Below are 17,165 nucleotides of genomic sequence, written 5' to 3'. Positions count from 1 at the left end.
ACAATTTCACTGAACATACTTTATTAAAAAATAAAAAATAAAAGCATTTCACAATATTTTACAATAATAATAATACGATATAAATTTAACTATATTCGCACGCTAAACGAGTACTAATCAAATTTAATAAATTTACATTTATTTTCGTCAGTCGGTTTTATTCGAAAATTATCGTCGTTACTTTATTTCGATCATCGACAAGCTTAAGAATCGCAATAAATTACATTAATGAAAAATAATTTTCTATTAAAAACTGAAAACTGCTACAGTAAACGGTATATGTATACAGTAACTGACATCCGTTCTTGACAACAATAATAAATATAGAAAAAACGTTATTATTTAGTTCCAATTTATCATGATAATTAGGGGCATTCATGATGATAAAGAATATTTTCGAAAATTGCAAGTAATTTTTGAAATAAATGTTGAAAAACGAAATTAGAACAGTTGGATTTTTGGCTTTGTCGGCGAAAGTTTTGAACAATATGGCGGCAAGCACACAGACAAGTGGATCTATGTGTCAGTGGTCAAGGAGGTGGCGCTAATTCTCGGAAGTGGTCGCGACTTGAACTGAGGAAATGTATTAATCTCAAATTACTCCACTTTCAATCGTTAATAAAATACTTTCTTCGCAAAATTATTGCAAAAACGGAGAGGGCCGCTCCTCGGAAAGTCTTCCTCTATCACCCCTCCAAATATGAACCCGAAATATTTTATCCTCTCAAAATAAGACGTCTATATCAAACTGTATTCATAACCCCCTTTTTCCGTATATTTAAACAATTTTTTTCAATTATTATTTATCAAAATTTGTTTAAATTCTGAGAGCAGCGCTGGTCCCAGAGCATTTCTCTAAATTTACTAAAAAATCACGACTCAAAATATTCTTTTCTTTTTAAATGAGACGTCTATCACGAAACCATTATTTTTTCCCGGATTCATGAGATTTGTAATATTTATAAATTGCTGAATAAATATTTTAAATATTGTCACTGCTAGGAACTTGCAAATATTTTAACGTAGTACCTATAATAATAATTATTGTTTTTACGATTAGGTCAAATAAAAATTGTTATATTGCTTCCTCACAGAGGAAGTATTATGTACCAAAATTTTTTGAGTTCGATTTTTTGACATGTCTTTATGTTATTTGACTTCATCAGTTACAAAATCATATTTACGAATTTACACGAGATATTAAACTTTTAGAAATCTAAAATTTCGATAAATATGACTTTTTTGAAAATTTTGTGGAAAATGTAGAAGTAACTTTAAAAGTATCGTTATTAACTTGTAGAGCATTAAAAAACGCTTCGATCGACCTATTTTTCAACCTAATTCGATCATAAATTGCAAAATTATTGGTATTTCAAAACCAAAAATTGTGGAAAATGACATTTTCTCAACTTTTTTATTTGAAAACTTTTCTTCAACTATTAAACTATTATAACTTATAATTACCTTGTAGGGTATTTTAAATACATTGATTGATTCAAGATTTAATCATTTTTACCATATATTATTTATAAAAAGTTATTCATATATTTTTATTATTATTATCTCTATAAAGAAGTAAACTGTTCATGAAATGAGTTCCAAAATTATAACAAAAATATATATAACTTGTCGGCGGTTTTTCTAATATTTATATAAAACATATTTTACTTAATCAAGAATTATTTTATGGTAAATTTTATTTATCGCAATGAAAAAATGTTGAAATCAAATGTTTATCTAAATAGTATTTATGTACAATTCTTATTTATAATATACTTCACTTTTTTAAAATAAAGAGTTGTTCCTTTTTTCTGGTATAATAACAGGGTCCAATGTTTTCTAGATTTCTTCGAGGGTAACACGTCCAGTAGTTAAAATGTTTAATAACTGCAAGAATAAAATATATATGGGAAGAAGAACGATACACGTTCACGGTGATTTCATTAAAATATAAAATAAAAATTTTAACACAAAATTTCATTCAATATTTTAGTTATTTGATTTTTTCTGTAATGATTTCACTAAAAATTGTTAAATCTTCTTGTATGACTGTTAAAATTTGTAATCATTTTAATTTATTCTACTATTATTGAACAAAAACACAGCCTGACATCGTACACAAATAATTTGTCATTTTTGAGAGGTTGTGGTCATCACCCACAGGTTAAAGGAAAAAAGGTATAACAGCAGCAATGTTTTAAATGAAAAAGCAGAAAGCATAATTTTTTATATAATTTAATAACTGTAAGAATAAATATCAATAATCGCATACTAAAATCAACATCAACACGGTGCAACATTAACAACAAGTATTTTCTAATTTACTACTGACGTGCCCAAATAATCTGTCTCGTAAGATGATTTCTGATTTTCATACCAATCAAATTTTCTGAAGCAAGTTTTGTGGCAGCGTAGAAACGAACATTAATGTAAGTTTTGCATATTTCTTTTGTATAGGCTTATTGTCGTCCACTAATTTTTTAACCCAGCCGGCTATGTATGCGACACAAGATCTCGAAAACTGAGTGATATAATTAGGAAGATTCAATTGTGAATTATCAAATTCATTGGAAAAGTCTGTTTCTGCAGTGTTCTCTTCATAATTATTCATTAGACCATATTTTTTTGCTACTCTAATATTTAACATTTTGTCATACACCTGTGGATCATAATGGTCTTTTCTGAATTTCCGTGTAGATAGGACTATTAAAACTTTTGTGGAATCCATGGCTTCTGAATTTTCATTAACTGCCTCCACCTCATGATGAATTAAGAGACGTTTATAGGCAGAACTGAAATGCAAACTTGTGATGAACAACTTCTGATGGCACAAAAGAAAAGTTCCAAATGATCTTGTCTAAATTTATACGTTAAAAGATAGCGTAATTGAGAACCAGGTGCCTTTACATAAGTATCGAAAATTTGGATTATACTGTCAACAGCAGTTATAAATCCGATGAAAGGAACATATTTTCTAGTTTTAAGCATCAACTTTCCACTGACATCAGTAATACCCTTTAAATACTCTACTTCCGTTAAGACAGTTGAACGCCAATCTGCTTCATTGCAAACCTTCAGAGGAGACTTAAATCCTTTTGCAAAAGGGTTCCTGGAATTAAGGAAATCAAATATTCTATCAACGCATCTTATGAATCTAACTGTTGCTTCACTTCCCTCAAATTCTTTTAAATGCAAATCTAAATTACAAAACTCAATGCTATCAGCTACACTACTACTCAAAGTTTGAGCAGCCAAAGCAACTTTCATTTTCATTTTCCAATACTGAATATGTCGTTTCTTACCCAGTGTCCAAAGTTGCAGAACAGTTATGTAACTATTCTGGAACAAAAAATAACAAGTTCTATAACTGCTGAGGAACAGGCAGGTCAAAATGTCGTCCCCCTGGGGGCACAAAATAGGAACAAAAGTCTGTAACAATTCTAGAACAAAACTAGAACATTGTTCTATAACGATTCTGTAACTGATGTAGAACAATGTTCTAGAACAGTTACAAAAAATATTTGGAACCAAAATATATAATCCTTAATATGAAACGAGTAGATATGCAAATTAGGTAAAGAGAGACAGTCTAATGTTGCTTATCCTCGAAAGAGAAAGAAAGCAATAGCGTTAGATTTTCTGCGTTATAAACAGAGACCGATTTATGTTATTTCTATTTGGAAAGAGGAAGAAAGCAGTAGCGTTAGATTTTCTGCGTTATAAACAGGGACCGATTTATGTTATTTATTTAGAAAGAAGAAGACAGAAAGATATTTGAAAGATATATATATATATATATATATATATATATATATATATATATATATATATATATAAAATTTAAAGAGAAACGAAAGGCCTGCTACACGGAGAAAAAAATCAGGGCTTTTTAGCATGGAGTGGTCTGTACCTTTAGCGCATGGGCGCTTTCTTACGGCGAAAGAACGAATTTGTACGATTGCAGCAAGAGCTCGCCCTATTTTAGTAAGGAGCCTTGCTGCAATCGTACGAGTTCGTTCTTTCGCCGCAAGGAAGCGCCCATGCGCTAAAGGTACAGACCACTCCATGCTACAAAGCCCTGATTTTTTTCTCCGTGTAGAGTACCTGGCCTATTGTTTGAAGGGTTTCTTTCAACCAGTAGGCCGTCTATTGAGTGACCAGAGAGAGAGAGAGGAGAGAGAGTTGGTAGTCTATTTTATACTTGAGTATACATATATACACTGTAAAAAATTTATGGAGTTAACGGACTCGGGAGTTTGGAGTGAAATTTTTCGAGTTAAAAATCAACTCCAAAAGAGAGTTAATTTCTAACTCCCTTCATTCAACACCCGCGCGAGTTATTTTTTCATTGGGGAGTTAGCATTTGGGTGTGAAGTTTTAACTCTCTTTATTTAACTCCCCTGGCATTAACTCCCCAATGGGTGCGACTTTTATAGAATCCCCTGGGGAGTTAAAATTTAACTCTCTTTTTTTACAGTGTAGTTATAGTTTATTAACAGATTTTCGCATTATATAATACAGAAAAATAAAAGTGCAATGTGAAGAACACTTTTTTTCTCTTTTCAAAATTAAAAGACGAAAAAAATTTTTGTGATTAAAAATAAGGATAAGGAGGTAAGTTTTTAAAAATTGTGTAAAATACTACTTTTTAGTGATATAAAATGATTTTTCTTTTTTGTAATTAAGAAATGCAAGTAATAAATTAACAACTTTCCCGCCTAAGTCACTAACATTATCTACTTTTTCAACAATTAAACTTGTAAAGAAATTTAAATAACTTTCTAGAATCATTTTAAAAATGCTTGATCTCGTCCTTAAGTTTGCCTTGTTTTATTAAAAAATTAATATAATTTCAGAAATACTTTACATGGTTTAATATTTTTTTAATAAATCTTAAACCAGTACCCAGTTTTTTATTATAAAAAAGTTTATGTTGTCTTAAACAAAAAAAGAATATTTTTTATTTCAGTTCAAAATTAGAGTCTTGAAGGTAATAAACAGGTGCCATAATAATAAGGTGCCAGTTCTAGAATCATTATAATAATAATATTTATTCGCCAAAATATGACTATCAAATAAACACAATTTAATAGCTTCAACAAGAGCATTAAAATTGATTTCTTCTGAATCAATTGACTTTTTTCCACTTGACATGCCCAAAAATACTAGAAAAAAAAAAATAAAAACAACATTTAAATAGTATGCCTGCAAAGTCGTATTTTTTATGCTGCCCAGATGGTTGTTGACACCGTCTCACAACTGGTGATATGCTGTGTCTCACACCCAGAAATTGGCGCTATTTTGAAAAAGGAAAATTAAATAATTTTCAACCGTAGATTGGAACAATGCAATATTGCATCACGAAATATAAGGAAAACACTAAAAGAAAATGCATTACATTTACCTTTTCCAATTAATTAACTTGGAAAAAAAGTACTTTGCATTTATTGAAAAAACGCTTTTTAGTCGATTATCACACACAGTGTTGGTATTTAACAAAAACAGTTTATATATCCGCTTCGGCGTACACGAAAAAGTTGGCTCATATAAAAAGAAATGTTTTTATATAAACCAATCGGCTTTTTAATATTGCATGTTAAAAAAAATTGACTGTCTCACAACTGGAGGTGTCTCACAACTGGAGACTCTCCCCTAAATATCAATTTTTGATACTATTTTTTTAAATGCGTTTTTCTCAAAACAGGATTTTTAAAATTGCCGTGCAGTGTAGCTCAAAAAGTTATTGACCGATTTTAAAATAAAAAATTGGAAATTGTTCGTTATTAAATTTATTATTAAGTGAACTAAACTTGAAAAGAAAAAAAATTTTTAGTACCTTTTTTAAAATAAGAAAGTTGCAAAAAAGTAGGCAAAAAATCGAATTTTTTTTTAAAGTAGTGTCAATTTTTAATATTTTCACTTAAAAGTTAGTTCACTTAATAATAAAATATTTATAAAATATGAATAAACTTGATTTTTTGCTTTCGGACAAAATTTGTTGGCTCAGGACTGCACGGCAGTCATGAACTCCGGCGGAGCAGCTCTATATGCAATAGCTCCTAATTTGGAAGATTTTTGATATAAACGCTTATAAAAAATATGAGTTACAGTTAAATATATGAACAACATAGTAGAAATGTTTTATTTCATTCAAAAAAATTCTTACTTTAAAAAAAAAATTCGCGAAAAACGGCAAAAAACATTTTATATTGTAAATGTTTTGAAACAGACAATTTTTGTTTTAGCTTGATACTTTTTTTAACTAGAAATGGCCAAGCATTGAAGTTAGGATAATACATAAAATTCTGTCATGTTTGGCTTTTTATTTACATATTTACTTGTAGATTTTAATGTTAAATACTATTAGCATAAATTAATACTATTAACATTAATTGAATTAAAATAAACTGAATGCTTATTTCAGCTTTATCTAAAGAACATTAAAACATGTAAAGTATTTCCAAAATTATATTAATTTTATTAAACAAGACAAAGTCAAGAAATTTTTTAATGATTTTGGAAAGTTAATTAAATTTTACTTTTAAGTTTAATTTTTGAATACTTATATTGAGTTTTAGTGTCTTAGACGGGAAAAATGTTAATTAATACATTTTGCAAAATGAAAAAATTATTTATAGCACTAAAATGTAGCATTTACATAATTTTTGCAGATAGTGCACAATTAATTAAAATTGATTTAATAAATGGTAATAAATCATTAATTAGAGAATAATTTAATCCCAACAAAAACATCTTTGATGTTTTAATATAATGGGTTTTGACCCAATAAGGAAAAAAAAATTTTTTCACAATAAGGGAAACTTTTTCAAAAAAAATTGTATTGTTAAAGTAATTTGGTGTTAAAGTTTTAGATCATTTTATTTTCATGCTATTATTACTTTGAAACAAATAAAGAAACCGCTGCCAAGTTGTATATTTTTTATAATTTTGGTGCGCTCATTTCATGAACACTTTGCTTCCTCATAGAGATAATAATAATAATAGGAAAATATATGAATAACTTTTTATAAATATGGTAAAAGTGATTGAATCTTAGGTCAATCAATGTAGTTTTAAATACTCTACAATATAGTTATAATAGTTTAATAGTTAAACAAAAATTTTCAAACAAAAACGTTGAGAAAATGTCATTTTCCACAATTTTTGGTTTTTAAAATACCAATAATTTCGAAATTTATTATCGAATTAGGTTCAAAAATAAGTCAATCGAATCGTTTTATAATGCTCTACAAGTTGGTAACGATAATTTTAAGATTACTTCTACATTTTTTAACAAAATTTTCAAAAAAATATTTTTTTCCAAAATTTATGATTTTTAAAAGTTTAATATCTCCGGTAATATGGACGAAAAATGTTCAATTAGAACTCAAAAGATGCGTTTAAAAAAACTCTACAAAATTATGGAAAAACATTTATAGGTGTCCTAACATTTTTTTAAAGTTATGGGCAAAAAACGTGTTTTTGGAAAATTAAAAATCCAAAAAAAATTTAGTTAAACTTTATTAATCTATCACAAAGTACGCTCACTTTATGTCCGCAACTCCTGAGGTCAAATAAGATAAAGATATATCAAAAAATCGAACTCGAAAAATTTTGCTATTACAATACTTCCTCTATGAGAAAGTAATAATTAAGTAATTTTTTTTAATTTAAGCTTAAAGTCTATACTTTAATGATAAAATAAAGGGATTGTTAAAAAATGAAATTTTTAAATTGTTATTAACAATTCTTTAAAACAATTGCAAATTCAAGAATGTTCTCAATATTTTGGGAAAATTAAATTACCCTGTATTGATGTGCAAAACTCCAAGTATTAATTTAAAAAAAATTTCGCCTGTATTTTGGCAGAAAAATCTACACAATTTCTGTAATATAGAAGGTTACTGATTTTTCTCTTTTTAAATTAATCCTTGGAGTTTGTACATAATTTTTCAAGTCATTTAATCAATATTTTATTTAGACATTTTTAAAAAATGATAATTTTCAATGTTTTACAAAAATTTTAATGACTTCTAAAATACTGAATGCTTTTTAATGATTTTAGGCTTATTTTAAAGGTGATTTTCTCCAGAATGAGAATTTTTTATAGGCATTAACGTGTAATTTTTTATAGAAAATTCAATTCGTCAAACTTAGATTAAAAAAATTAAAAATTTTTTAAACAATCTTATTAACAGAAAAATAATTATTAAAATATAAACATATATGTTTTTATTAAATTAAGATTTAATGTAAGGTTACATTAAGGTTTTATTTTGTGTGTCAAAGGACCAGGAGTGGGCGCGCAACGCGCGCCCTTTTGGTTCTAGTAGTTATAAATAAAATCTGTAACAATTCTAGAACACTATTATAGAACAGACCTATAAAAATGTTTTGTAATAGTTCTTGATCAGTATCATTTAACAGATCTGTATCAGTATTAAAAAAATTATCTAGACCGCTGTTAAGTAAAAAATCTACAACAAATCAAGAACTGTATATCTAAAATAATTGAGTAAAACATAGTTTTCTCAACTGTACTCAGTTTCATTAATTATATATCCCATTTATTTGTTATATCATAAATTTATACATCTATTAATTTAACTTACAAAATATCCCGTGTGGAAATAGCCCGAGTTAGCCATGATAAAGTTAGTTTTCTGGTCAGGGGCTAGCTTGTAGTTGGGCTCCCCGGACATAGCATGGCTAGCGCCCAGATTCAATTTCCACACAGGATTCTATTTTTCAAATTTGGTGTTGTAAAAAAAATAATTAGGTAGGCTTTATTAAATAGATATCAAGTTGTTTCTAGAAATCTTTTTATTGAAATACGTTATACATATTTTAAATCTCACAAGCCTTTATGAAGATGACTGTTCTTATATGGAGTACATATTTTAAGTTTTATATTACAAATTAAATTCAAATCAAACATATTTCCATTATTAATTATTTGCATGCAACATTGAAATAATTACGCAATTCTTATCTTCTAATTCCATTTTTAAACACTTTCGTTTAACTTGATTTGCTTTTACTTTTACTACATTTGACATCGTTGTTAGACTAACTGAAAAAATCCCAAGTTTCTTTGAATCGCAGGGATCAATGAAAAAACATTCCAGGTTTGCGAATTTTTTAACTTCTAAAATTAAATTATTTGATTCTTTAAATATTTTTTTATAAGTACTACTGAGCCATCATGCAATAAACAGCAATTGTTATTTTTTCACTTGATATTCTGAATCCTGAATATTGCAAATACGCGATTTCTGAGTCGGTTAAAAATTTATTTTTATAATAAGAAACAGGAAACTTAGTTTCAGGGTACGAGGTTTTACTAATTTGACTTTTCTCAGTTATTCTGTTTACGAATTGAGTTAATGGTCTACTGCAAGTTTTAACTTCATTTTTAATTTTGTGTAAATAATTTTCAAATTTGAAAGCGCTGAACGTACCCAAAGGACTGAAATTTTTTACACATTCCATTAATTGTAAAAGTACGTGAACATTGTATGTTACATACTCTGCACCATACAAACTCGAATAATTTTCGACAAGCCAAACTAAAAGATTGTGAGCGAAAAGCTGCCAATTTGTGTCTAAACATAATTCTTCATCTGCTAATATTCGAATTGAAACACTTAATGCTAGAAAATGTACATAAAATTCATTTCGAAGGATAGATTTTAAAACAATCATGCCTGTATACAAAAGAAATTGTCTACATTCAGTTGCTTTCCACCGAGATATGTCTGTTAGTGCCCTAGGTTTTCGTGCGAATTCTCTAGGAATAAATTTCCCGAGTTTTATCAAATTTTTAGAAAGGCTTTGAATTTCCTCACTTTTTAATCGCACAACTGAAAGGCCGTGAACTAAAAACCACAACAAGCGACGAACCAAACCGAGACAAACGCAATGCATGTAATCGATTGGTACTTGTTGAATTATATCCGTCAATATTTCCTCCAAGCATGAATAAGTCTTGTGGTGTTCAGGATGTAATCTATTTTTGAAAGAATCATGTGTTCTAGCAGTTGAATGAATTTCAGGAAAAGTCATACGATTCCTGAAATGTACGCCTTCCTGAATACATTTAGGACATCCAAAATACCCGGTATGGCCTTTTGTTCCAATTATTTCAGCCTTAGCTGGTGCATTGGCAACAACCGCATCAATTGTGACTTGTACAATTTTGACTTCTACTTTTACGCCCTCTTGTAAATATTTAATAGATTCAGTTACAAAGGGTCTTAAGAGTTCATTAAAATTATCAGGTTTTGAGTATCCGTGATACACACCGATCACAAAAGGTTCCGTATAAAATTTCTCAACTATTGCTCCCAATATCGTATAAAAATTACTTCCTGAACTTTTTACAAGAGGCATAGCATCAAAGTGTACATTAATTTTTATTGCATTCGGAACTTTTTAAAAATATTTCTTTATAGAATTTTCAATGCTTGAAGACAAACCAAAGTGATAATAATTTCCTGGACCCAGTGGTGATAAATTTAAAGTAGAATTTTTTGGAGTTTTCATGAAAGTACGTCTATCTTTCGGTAATTCAGTGTGGCCATGCTTAATTAAAACATTGAGCAACTTATTTGTTAATCTATGACTTAAATTTCCTTCTAAAATAATGTTTTTCAAATCAGTTAATAAATCTAAATCGCTACTACTATTTTCATTTTCATACGCAGAGTTCTTATGATCTCTATCTGACAAATCGCTATTTACAACATTACTTTCAAAACCATTATAACTTTGATCAATAGAATCTTCTTGCATGGTGTGTATATTAAGTTCTTGAATGGAAGCTGCTTCAATTTCTAAATTATGATTAGGAGATAAATCGTCAGATATTATATAGTCAGTTGTTATTTTATTATTATCTCTACTAAAAGACTGAAGAGGTTCACCTACTATTAACTTGTTGAAAACGACTGATGAGACAGGAGCAGTAGCATTGGAATTATTACCTTTAGTTGTAACACACGTAGCAGCAGGAAAATCAAGTTTTATCTTTTTAGATTCGCTTTGAATCAAACGCGATTTTTGCCTCTTTGTCAGATTACAAATATCCTTTGGCATCTTTACTAAAAAAATATATACATACGACTTTAAGGTACAACTTTAAAAACATATTTCATATTTATAAGCCTTTGAGGACGAAGATGCTGAACTGCGAACCAACAATACAAAAGAGAAAAAAGTTGTTCATTTCATGACCATTTAGCTTCCTCAATGTATAAAAATTGCGGTTTTGCAAACTTTTGAAAAACTATGTACAAAAGGGTTCGTCCAGAAGATTTGTTAAAAATAAAATTATATAAATCATTTATAATATAATTGAGCAGTGGAAAAAAGGAGAACAATGTTAAACTATAAATATGTTCAATATATTATAATTTTTATAAAATTAAAAAATTTTAAATAAATAAATATATAAATTTAGTTTAATTTTATTTAAAAACTTTATTATGTATTCTCATTTATTTTATAAAAACATTTATTAATTACAATAAATAAAAAAAAATTAAATAAAACAAGTATTAGTTACACTATATATGTAACGAAGGATATTATAGAAACCTATAAAAACATTATTTTGAATAAATAATTATTTATAAATTAATTTCTTCTGTTCATATCTGCTAATTAATTCTTTAAAAACAAATTTTTATAGTTTTTATATTCTGAATTTTAATTGAAAAGAATTGACCACTAGATTAGGAATTGTGAGAACCAGCTGGAGTTAAAATATTTTTGAGTACACAAAAAGAGATTTTATTTTTTCACTGTAAACGCTATGAAAATTAATTCAAAAAATATTTTTCCTATAATATATATATATATTTTTATTTTCTATATGTCTTTTTTACGAAAATCGAACAAAATTAATTTTTAATCGCATTAGCTATATTTCTCGTGTGATCTACGCGTAAAAATACACGTGTGCCAATTTTTAACTCTCTAGGTAAAAAAATGTGAACGTTATGGTCATTTTCGTAATAGTTTTAATAGAAAGTTTCTACCGGGTAAAGTACCCTGAAAAAAAAATTAATTATTCAATTTTTTTATTATAGAATAATTATTTTAAAGTATTAAGATAAAATTTCAAAAAATACAAAATTTCAATTTTTTTATGAAAATCTAAAATATTTATTAATTCTATAAATATTGATAAAATATATACTTTATATACATGAATCGATTCGTTTTTATGTCAGGAATGCAATTTTGCCAAGAATTAATGAAAATTTTAATATAGAAAAAAGTTATTTTCAAAAATCCAAAAATTAATTTTTTCAAAAATTAAAAAATTGTTGAAAAAATTTTTTTTTAGATATTTTTGAAAATCCTTCTGTCTGATTTTTAGTATTCATGACCGTAATACACCTATAAAATTTTATCAAAATCCGTCAAGACGTGTAAGAGAAAATTTGTCCACAAGAATCGGTGACATACATACACACACACACACACATACATACACACATACATCCGGACATTTGTTCCTCTCAACGAATTATATATACTACACTTGAAAATTTGTAAAAATAATTGATTCTAAAAAATTCGGAAATGGACATCACTATAAGGCTTCCTTTATGAGAAAGCAAAAATAAAGTAATTTGAAAATTTATAAATTTTTTAATAAACTATAGCTGGTGTATGCTATGCTAAATAAATAATTTTTTGTAGAAGGAAAAGTGCTCGAAGGCAGAGTCAGCAAGCTGAAAACTGACTTTCTCGTTTTTGCTTAATTTTTAAGAAAAACATTGTTTTTGTTTTTTTATATAATTTATATTAATTATTTTAAAAGACACAGTCTGACATTTATTTAACCCTTAAACCGCACACTTCCGAATCCATCCTTAAACCGCACACTGGGTGTGCGACACCCGGGGACTTTAAAGTGTGTTCTCCAAGCTGGAAAAGGATATTATGGTTCAGAAAAATTATCTTATGTAGCTCAGTACATCTATTTTGAAGGAAAATAAGTTTCATAATGATTTATTTATTCTTAATAATTAAAAAAATGTTTTTTAAAACTACTGAAATCACCTTAAACCGAAAACTGGGTATCAGCCACCCAGAAATTTTTCGCTGTTAATTTCATAAAGTTATCAAATTCACAAAGACACTTGGGAGACTAATGTTCCTCACGGAACATAAAGTTAAGTACAAAATGTGTCATCCAATAGCGACATATGTTCAATTTTTACGACTTTAAACGAGATATTAGAGTAAAAAGGTAGAATATGGGTGTCGCACACCCAGGGTGCGGTTTAAGGGTTAAGCATAATAATGATCAGTATTAGTAATAAATATTGTCTAATTACTATCTAAGTATAATCGCAATCAGTATTTTCAACAGTAACTTTAACGATTTTTTAAAATCTATTTAATAACTTTCTGTTGGACGGATAAAAAGCATTTGCAATAAAACTGTCTTTCTCGTTTTTGCTAAATTTTTAAGGAAAACATTGTTTCTATTCGTTTATATTAATTATTTCATAAGACACAGTCTGATATTTATTTAAGCATAATAATGATGAGTATTAGTAATATATGTTGTCTAATTACTATCTAAGTATAATTGCAATCAGTATTTTCAACAGTAACTTTAACGATTTTTTAAAATCTATTTAATAATTTTCTGTTGGACGGATAAAAGGCATTTGCAATACTTTAATTTAAAGGGTACATGATATCGCATAAGATAGTGTTTTGTTCCAAGTTTCGATGCTACCTTTGTATTTCAATAATAAGTAAAGAAAACATTCATTTGTATGAATAAATTTACTTTGTAACGAATTATATAATTGTTTTTCTTTATACCCAATTTTTTTCATTTTGTACATATTTGTGAAACCTATTATTAAATTCTCTACTCTTATTCTATAAAAGATTATGCACATTTAAAAAGTTATGACTTGCAAGAATTATAGTTAAGATTTTTTGTATGAATTCTAATTCAAATTAGCCTATTTGTAAGCTTTATGTAAGCTGCCTTTAGTGAAAATAAACACGTGTTTATAATGATAGAACAGTGATAGAAAAGTTATATTACATTTTTGTAACAGTGTTCTAGAACACTGTAGGAACAATGTTACTTCGAAATTCTATAATTAATTTAGAACAAATGTTCTGGAACAAATGTTACACGTTTGTTATAGAACATATACAGAACAACTGTTCCAGAACAAATCTAGAACGAAGTTCTAGAATGGTTCTATGATAAAATTGTAACATTTATTCCAGAACACTGTTCTTTTTTTGGTATAGAACAGTTATAGAGCGTGCACACTGGGTAAGCTTATTGCCTGCTCGCAAACCTTCTTCTTCCTGCAAACGTTGCAGATTTTCAATATATTTCCATTCTATTAAATTTCCTGAACGGTCTTTTAACACCTTTTGTGCACCTACACAATTCCGCATTAATTTTAATAAATGACAAGGATCAAAATTAACAAAAACATTTCTATTTTCACATGGATGAGGAAAAAAAGGCCTTAGGTTTAATAAATCAAAAGAGGCTCCAAGAGCTTTCATTGTACTAAAATGTTCTGTTGGACCGTCGAGCGTTACAGAAGTAACTTCAACGCCAATGTTAGAAAGTCGAATTAAAGCATCTATTTGTTACAGAAGTAATGCCATTAATCAGAAAATAAGCTATAGGGGTTTTCCAAGAACAATCTAATGAAACGACCATCATTACTAGAGCATCTTTAGCTATAGGATTAGTTTCATCATTTTCTATCTCTGTTCCTAAGTTAACATAACCTGAAACTTTACCGTTAGGCAAACGCTGCAGAGACTTTTTAATCGACATTTCATCTAGCATTAAACTGACAAGAACTTTCTTATTGCATTTTTTTGCATCTTCCACTTTTAAAGCTAGAGCATTAAAGCTTTCACTAGTGAAACCAGGATCACCATCGACGGAAGAATACCATGATCTTAAAGTACTGGGATCTGGTAAAGCTTTACAAAATTTACGTCTAACAAACCCGTAAGCTTTTGGTGAATAGAAATGTAATGTCATGGCAAACGACCTAAGAGCTGGTGGATATTTTTCTCTAGTAATTCCCGTACCTGCGTTTTTACGCTGACATTTCCATTGCCTCTTTCTTTTAATTGTTATTTTACTATCATTTTTCTGATTCTTAAAAATCTTTGCAAAAACTGGGACACGTCGGCATCAGCAATAGAATCTAAACATTGTAAACCAGATTCTGGAATTGCTCTTGTACGTCTCAATTCACTTACGATATCTTTCAATGAGGTAATACGCTTTTTAAGGCGTAAGATGTGCTGCTTCTGTACGCGGGAATTCTGTTTTAAGATTTTTATTGTTCGCTGCTGCCTTAAAAGCTTCCTCTTGGTTGTTTTAGGAGAATTCTCGTAGCCATGATCATGCTTTATTAATAATCTTTCCTTTCCCAAGTCAGTTTGCTGCAATTTGTCACAGATTGGAGACGATTGTGAGGGTTCTAAAACTGGTGGTTCTAAAGTTCCTACAATGGAAAAGTCAATAACAATAAAGTTTTAATACCTTCAATAGCAAGATGTTTTAATTGATTAATATCCCTATACAGTTTGGGAAAATATATTTATCTTAAAATGAAAATAATAAAGAAATTTAAAAAGAAATGCAAAATGTTAATATTTAATTGTCTTAAAAAGTTACTTGCTCACCTGAAATATTGTTTTCATTCAAGTCATAAATTTTCGTTGTGGAAGGAGTTGATGCTTTTTCCAAATCTGGTGTACATTTAAACTTTTTCGATGGTGGAAAATTATTTAAAGTGATTGGTTTATTTGATTCTGCTTCTGTCAATTCCTCCTCGGAAATTAATGGTGGTGATAAACATTGTTCCTGTGAATGGCTTAAATTCATATCCACTGAGCATTCTATTTGAGATAGAGTACGGTTACATGTATTTTTATAAAGTGCACAATGCAAGCTAAAAATTATGAGTATAAAAGATATAGGGTATGTCTTTTTCACTCATGATTTCCTGTTTTGTATTCTGCACTTTGGACTCATATGAAACCATACTTTTACTTCGGATATCATTTATTAAAAATGTAGAGTAAATTTATTTCTTTTGTATAAATGGTTATAATAAATTTGATTATTGTAATTATATATACTAAAATTTCATTAAATTCATTACGCTAAAATATTTTTCGTATTATATATCTAGGGGAGGGTAGGCTACATTGAACCGGGTATTTTATAAAGTCCAAGAACTAAATTAATTTTACAAATTTCGATCAGGTTTTTGTATCAAAATTAAGATGAAGTACTCCTTTAGTTAATACACACGTTACAAACACAAATTATTATGATTAAATAATTAAATTTAATTTTTTTCTAACAAGTTACACTTTTCTTATTTTGAAGGATCTGTGTCTACATTGAACCACCTCTAATAAAACACTACAATTTACTTCAAAAATAATATTTCCACATAAACATTGTAAAAAATCTTATTTTTCACTCAAAAAAATAGAAAATTGTTGTTAAAGAGTTATTATTTGTTAATATAGGAGATTAATATATTTTGCTGTCAGGTTAGGTAGGTAAAGTGACAGTTTGAGTTTATCTCGTTTACAATTGTGATGAAAGCATGTCTTCCAGTATTTTTCTTACTAATTAGTAGAGCAGACAACTTTACAACTCTTAAAATTGAAAATTCTTTGCTTTTTTGGGTGGTTCAATGATGCCGCACTCACTGTATTCACATGACATTCACGACAAAAATTGTTTATAATAAATTTATGTAAGAGTTAAAATTCTTTATCACATCGGAATATTGAAGTTGATACCCTAAGCAAAATAAATCACAAGTTTACTAATTTTTAACACTTCCTATTTAAAAAAAAACTTGATTATATTTCCACAAAATTTTTTGTTTTGTACGTGAAAAACAGTTTTTTTAGTTTTTCTTTATAAATAATAAATCTACGTGCCCGAAATTTTTGGACATAGTTTGTTTCAGTAAAACTAACTTATATATTAAATAAGAAAACATTTCACTCAGTCATTTCTCAGAAAATTAAAGTGGTTCACTGTTGACGCTGGTTCAATGTAGCCTACTCTCCCCTACAGCTTTCTATAAAATGGATTAGAAAAATCTTACCAT

At 28.2% G+C, this 17,165-nt stretch overlaps 1 protein-coding gene across 1 annotated transcript; it reads right to left on the bottom strand.

The window, feature by feature from the left end:
- Positions 1-1,827: 1,827 nt before the first annotated feature.
- Positions 1,828-15,922, bottom strand: LOC122505914. Its single transcript, XM_043617795.1, has 3 exons — positions 15,712-15,922; positions 15,283-15,530; positions 1,828-1,887 (listed from the first exon to the last, which is right to left on the bottom strand). The coding sequence occupies exons 1-3, from the start codon at positions 15,911-15,913 to the stop codon at positions 1,840-1,842; spliced, it is 498 nt and encodes a 165-aa protein (XP_043473730.1). The 5' UTR covers positions 15,914-15,922; the 3' UTR covers positions 1,828-1,839.
- Positions 15,923-17,165: the final 1,243 nt, after the last annotated feature.

Source organism: Leptopilina heterotoma, unplaced genomic scaffold (genome assembly GCF_015476425.1).
Source record: "Leptopilina heterotoma isolate Lh14 unplaced genomic scaffold, ASM1547642v1 Lhet_38, whole genome shotgun sequence".
NCBI classification, from domain to species: Eukaryota; Metazoa; Arthropoda; class Insecta; order Hymenoptera; family Figitidae; genus Leptopilina; species Leptopilina heterotoma.
This window is presented reverse-complemented; position numbering and strand designations above follow the sequence as displayed.